The following is a 6,579-nucleotide window of genomic DNA, read 5'->3' as shown; positions in this document are numbered from 1 at the left end:
CTGGCTGGCATGGCAAGTGACAATCTGCAAATAGTGGCAGGTGACGTGGCAAGTCACAATCTGCATCTTGTGACAGGCGATGTGGCAGGTGACAATCCGCAAATGGTGGCAGGTAACATGGCGACAATTCACATCAGGTTGCAGGTGACATGGCAAGTGACAATCCACATCTTGTGCCAGGCGACAGTGGCAAGTGACAATCCATATCTGGTGCCAGGCGACAGTGGCAAGTGACAATCCACATCTGGTGGCAGGCAATGGTGTCAAGTGACAATCCACATCTGGGGCCAGGTGATGGTGGCAAGTGACAAGCTGCATCTGGTGGCAGGAGATGTGGCAAGTGACACGCCCAAGGCTCCCACTGATTCTGCATTATGGCGAGTTGAACCACTTCATTATATATTATAATATAACAATAGAAATAATGCACTTCAATCACCCTGACACCATATCAACCATGGTGCCATGATGATTGAAGCACCAAAACAAACAATTGACCGCGAAAAATAGCTTACCACCCGTGTGCCCCCCCGGGCCTTTAAAAAGGTTGGTGACCACTGCTATGGGCTCTAGCCCCATATGTCTTGCAGACCTAGCAACGCCCCTGTTTGTTAAGTTAAAAATTTCTACACTTAGAGACCACTTGGTGACCACTGCTATGGGCTCTAGCCCCATATGTCTTGCAGACCTAGCAACGCCCCTGTTTGTTAAGTTAAAAATTTCTACACTTAGAGACCACTTGGTGACCACTGCTATGGGCTCTAGCCCCATATCTCTTGCAGACCTAGCAACGCCCCTGTTTGTTAAGTTTAACATTTCTACACTTAGAGGCACCTCTTTTCCTTGTCATTCTTAGCTTCGCTGGGAATTTTTGCTTCTGTTCCAATCTGGTGGCAGCCCTAAGTACACGAATCCTATCACTTATTTAATGGACTAACTTATGGATTTCAGTTCACATTTGAGTTACCGTATTTTCCGCCGTATAAGACGACCTTTTGGATGCAAAAAAATGCACCCAAAGTTGGGGGTCGTCTTATACGCCAATGACAGTCTCCGTCAGGCTGCGGGCATCCATTATTTAAAAGCCGCGCCTCCTCCTCAGACTGTTTCGTGATAGGCGGAACACAAATTTTCCCAGCAGGGCCTATGTTCAGTGTTCCGCCTATCACGGATGCCTTCTCATCCTCGGATGAAAGGACATCCGTGATAGGCGGAACTCTGAACAGAGGCCCTGCTGGGAAAATTTGTGTTCCGCCTATCACGGAACAGTCTGAGGAGAAGGCGCGGCTTTTAAAATCATGGATGCCCGCAGCCTGGAAGCCAGAATCTGCAAAAAAATAAGGTAGGGAGATCGTCTTGGCCGGCACAGTGGGGGCAAGTGATGGCACAGTGGGGGCAAGTGATGGCACAGTGGGGGCAAGTGATGGCACAGTGGAGGCAAGTGGTGGCACAGTGGGGGCAAGTGATGGCACAGTGGGGGCAAGTGATGGCACAGTGGGGGCAAGTGATGGCACAATGGAGGCAAGTGATGGCACAGTGGAGGCATGTAATATAATGTAATGGCACAGTGAGGCATGTAATGTAATGTAATGGCACAGTGAGGCATGTAATGTAATGGCACAGTGAGGCATGTAATGTAATGTAATGGCACAGTGAGGCATGTAATGTAATGTAATGGCACAGTGAGGCATGTAATGTAATGTAATGGCACAGTGAGGCATGTAATGTAATGTAATGGCATAGTGAGGCATGTAATGGCACAGTGAGATTTGAAAAAAGCCTGTTTTTGTCAGCGGTTGTTCCTTTCAGTGGTTATTCCGGCTACCCTTCAGCTTCCAGAAAGACTAGTAGGAAGGGGGTAGTCTTATATGGCGAGTATATCCCAAAACCAATTTTTCCTGAAATAATAGGGGGTCGTCTTATACGCCCAGTCGTCTTATACACAGGCAAATACGGTATATATGGATTGCGCCTTTTACTTGTTTATAACATTTAGAACTACCACTCGCCAAACATGACCCATTCAAGTGAATAGGGCTGTTCTGCAACTCCCAATAATTAAGCTCCGAGGGGCCGAGCGAAACACGATGGTAGCATGGCCCGGCCATGAGCCTAGGCTGAAGTTGCCACATACCATTACAAGTGGGTTTGCTTTGATGTGCGGTTTAAGGGATACTCATACTTCTACACATTGACGTTTGGAGCCAGGACGGGCTCCCGCCCCAGCCAGCACTCACAACGTTGAACCAGGACTTTCCTTTCCTAGCCTGAGCGGCTCGCACACTAGGTTATTGGTTGCTGCGCTGCAACTGCCATACAAGCATTTAGGGGGTTAAAACAGGCAGATAGGAGGCGATATAACGCGTTCTCACTCAAATGCTCTATGAAGTGCGACCAGAATGCGGATCGCTCTTCAGAGAGCAAAACAAGTCTAAACGAAGCCTGACCGTTTCAACACTTACTGAAAATATGGCTTCTGTGAGCTTGCCATTCTACCCAAAGGTGACTGAGTTATCAACTCCTTTACATTACTGTAGAACCTTTGATGCTGGCTAAGTAGGGACTAAGGTTATGCACTGCTTTATAGGTTGTTCTTTACTTCTGTGAGTGAACCCTTAAAATATTTTTCAGATCTCAAGGAATCCCCTGCCTACAGCAACACAATATATCAAACTGGTGGTCAATGGGAATAATGTTTCCTTGATTGTGATTATTGGGAAGAATGCCCCTCACATTGGTGGTCAGTGGAAAGAATGATCCTTACATTAGTGGTCAGTGGAAAGAATGATCCTTACATTGGTGGTCAGTGGGGAAGAACACTTCTTACATTAAAGGTCAGTAGAAAGAATGCCCCTTACATTGGTGGTCAGCGAAAAGAATGTCCTTTACATTGATGGTCAGTAGGATAAGTGCTCCTTACATTGGTGATCAGTGGGAAGAATGTTCCTTACATTGTAGGTCAGTAGGAAGAATGCCCCTTACATTGGTGGTCAGTGGGAAGAATGTCCCTTACATTAGTGGTAAGTAGCAAGAATGTTCCTTACATTGGTGATCAGTGGGAAGAATGTCCCTTACATTGGTGATCAGTGGGAAGAATGTCCCTTACATTGGTGATCAGTGGGAAGAATGTCCCTTACATTGGTGATCAGTTGGAAGAATTCTCCTTACATTAGTGGTAAGTAGGAAGAATGATCCTTACATAGGAAGTCAGTAGGAAGAATGCTCCTTACATTGGAAGTCGGTAGGAAGAATGCCCCTTACATTGGTGGTCAGTGAGAAGAATGTTCCTTACATTGGTGATCAGTGAGAAGAATGTTCCTTACATTGGTGATCAGTGGGAAGAATGTTCCTTACATTGGTGATCAGTGGGAAGAATGCTCCTTACATTGGTGGTCAGTGGGAAGAATGTCCCTTATATTGTTGGTCAGTGGGAAGAATGTCCCTTATATCGGTCGTCGCTGGAAAAATGCTCCTTACATTGGTGGTCAGCGGGAGGAATGTCCCTTTCATTGGTGGAAAGTGGGAAGAATGCTTCTTACATTGGTGATCAGTGGGTAGAATCCTCCTTGCATTGGTTATCAGTGGGAAGAATGATGATCAGTGTGAAGAATGTCCCTTACATTCTTGGTGATCATTGGGAAGAATGTCTCTTATATTGGTGGTCAGTGAGAAAAATTCTCCCCTTACAGATAGCTAAAAAGATCATTGGTGTCAGGGGTTACTTACTGTATATGAGAGGCAGAAATTGCTTTTGCTCAAGGAACCCCTAGCAACCTCTGGAAGAACCTTTAGGGTTGCACAAAACCCTGTTCAAGAAAGGCTGCTTTCGATATATTAGTGATTGTGTAAATCAGTAGCCATGTGTAGTCATTAGTGCCCTGGCTGAAATCGTTTTTTTTGGATTACAATTTTGTAGTAGTGTAAAAATATATTTCATGGAATTCTTACTCTAGAATATTTAATGGGCTTTTTCCTTATATAACAGGATCCCTTTACTCTCCATAAACAGATTCTGGCTGGGCACCTGTACAAGATCTTTGATCTAAACACAAAAATTGCAATGGACAACGTCTCCACCAGCTTCGTTCTTCTGGGACTTTCTGAGATGGAAGGGCTGCGATATGTGTACTGTGCTTTTTCTTTTATCGTCTATTTATTCATATTGGGTATGAGTTTTATGGTCGTGTTTGTGGTCATGACGGAGCCAAGTCTACATGAACCAATGTACATTCTTATCTGTAACTTGGTCCTCAATGGGATAGTCGGAAGTTCCTCCTTCTTCCCAAAGTTGCTGATAGACTTGCTCACTTCTTCAAAGAACATCTCCCGCGATGCCTGTTTTATCCAATTCACTTGTATCACCATTTGTGCCTATTTTGAAATAGGCACGTTTACCATCATGGCATATGATCGGTACCTGGCTGTTTGCCACCCCTTGAGATACGTCACCTTGATGACCAATGACATGGTCTTAAAGTTTATCTTAGGATTCCTAGCATTCTCAGTGATGGCCGTCTCAATTGGTGCATTTCTTACAGATCAGCTTCATTTTTGTGGAACACATATTCAAAATATCTTCTGTGATAAGATGTCACTGTTGGTTTTGTCCTGCACAGATTCGACAACAAATAAAGTCCACGGAGAAGCAGTTTGGAGTGTTTACCTGTCCGTGACAGTATCAGTTATCATTTTTTCCTACATTAATATACTTTCAATTTGTCTCAAACTCTCAAAAGAGTCCCGCAAGAAGGCCATTCACACCATGATGACCCATTTACTAGGCTTCTCTGTATTTATAATGGGAGTCTTGTTTGTCTTTATGCGCTATAGGCTAAACGGTATTGATCTCCCTATCACCGTACATAGTCTGTTCTCTGTAATTGGTCTTGTTACCCCTCCACTCTTTAACCCTCTTATATACGGAATACGGACAAAAGCTCTGAAGGTGAAGATGATCCAAAAACTGCAGAAATGTAATTTGTTGACGACTTTTCGGTACAATATTTACAGCCATAAATGTCATGTAAAAACTTTATTGTTATGAAACTTGATGTTGATCCAGATTTGGGCTTGAAAATTACTGTAAAATGTTATTTCTTTTGAAAATTAAGCAGTGGTGAAGAGTTCTAGAGCCATCAATCCCATAATTAGAACAGTGTGATTAACGTTTATTGGCTAAGCAATAAACTCAAAGTTTTGAAACAGTTCCGGCCTCAAGCATTGAACAGTACACAAAAATAATTATACTTTATAGACACTGTAACGGTCAGGGGTAAACGCCGTTTACGATATTCCATTCCACCAACCCACTACAGCTCCCCAACACTCCAAAATCCAGCAGACAGGACCCATTGGATTTCCCCCAGGAACGAGACACACACAGCTCTGTCTCTGGTTCCAAAACGAATGACTACTCTTCTTATACAGTTAGCAACCAAATATGGACAATGACTCAACTCCACCCACAACATGACACAAGAAACTTCAATACACATTCCTTTAGATGTAAGTCAGACTTTCTGGCACTGAATCTACATAAGTCAATTACTATAGCTGACATGGCAGACATCATGGCCCGGATTCACATACATTGGCGCATATTTATGCCGGCGTAGCGTATCGAATATACGCTACGCCTTTGCAGCGCACAGAGGCAAGCACAGTATTCACAAAGCACTCGCCCCCAGTTGCTCTCAAATCTATGCTGGGTTTCCTCAGCGTAACCCAACGTAGGTGGAAGTGGGCGTGAGCCATGCTAATGAGGCGTGACCCCATGTAAATGAAGGACTGAGCGTCATAACGTTACGAATAGCGTATGGCGCATGCGCCATCCCGTGGACGCATCCCAGTGCGCATGCTCAGAATCACGTCGAAACAACTGCCTAAGATACGTCGAATCACTGCCTACGACGTGAACGTAACCTACGCCTAGCCCTATTCACGTACTACGTAAACAACGTAAAATACGACGGCTGTGTTCCCTAGTCCATACCTTTGCATGACTTGCGCCTCCTATATGGGGAATAACTTTACACCGGACGTAGGACGTACGCAAAGCGCGTATATTATGCGCCAGGCGCAAGTACGTTCGTGAATCGGCGTATCTCCCTCATTTGCATAGGTGAATAGGAAATCAATGGGAGTACCACTTGCGGCCAGCGTAAATATGCGCCAACGATACGCCGGTGTAGGAAAGTTACGTCGGTCGGATGAAGCCTATTTTCAGGCGTATATAGTTTTGTGGGCACGGCGCACAGATACGACGACGCATATTTACACTTACGCAGCGTATCTCGAGATACGTCGGTGTAAGTGTTTTGTGAATCCGGGCCCATGACTTTTATGGGCCGTACAGACGACCGAACATGTCTGCTGAAACTGGTCCGCGGACCAGTTTCAGCAGACATGTTCGGTCGTGTGTAGGCCCGAGCGTGCAGGATTCCAGCAAACATTTGCCCGCCGGGCCTTTTCCCAGCGGGCAAATATTCCTGGACTTGTTTTAAAACAGTCCGCTGGAATCCTGCCCGCTCGGACATGTTCGGTCGTCTGTACAGACCTACCGTACATGTCCGAGCGCCC

The 6,579-nt window shown here is 45.1% G+C and overlaps 1 protein-coding gene across 1 annotated transcript; it reads left to right on the top strand.

Annotated features, from left to right (window-relative positions):
- Window positions 1-3,998: 3,998 nt before the first annotated feature.
- On the top strand, window positions 3,999-5,308 carry LOC120928463 (olfactory receptor 51L1-like). The gene has a single exon (XM_040339560.1). The coding sequence runs from the start codon at window positions 4,061-4,063 to the stop codon at window positions 5,042-5,044; it is 984 nt and encodes a 327-aa protein (XP_040195494.1). The 5' UTR covers window positions 3,999-4,060; the 3' UTR covers window positions 5,045-5,308.
- Window positions 5,309-6,579: the final 1,271 nt, after the last annotated feature.

This window comes from Rana temporaria, chromosome 2 (assembly GCF_905171775.1).
Source record: "Rana temporaria chromosome 2, aRanTem1.1, whole genome shotgun sequence".
NCBI classification, from domain to species: domain Eukaryota; kingdom Metazoa; phylum Chordata; class Amphibia; order Anura; family Ranidae; genus Rana; species Rana temporaria.
This window is presented reverse-complemented; position numbering and strand designations above follow the sequence as displayed.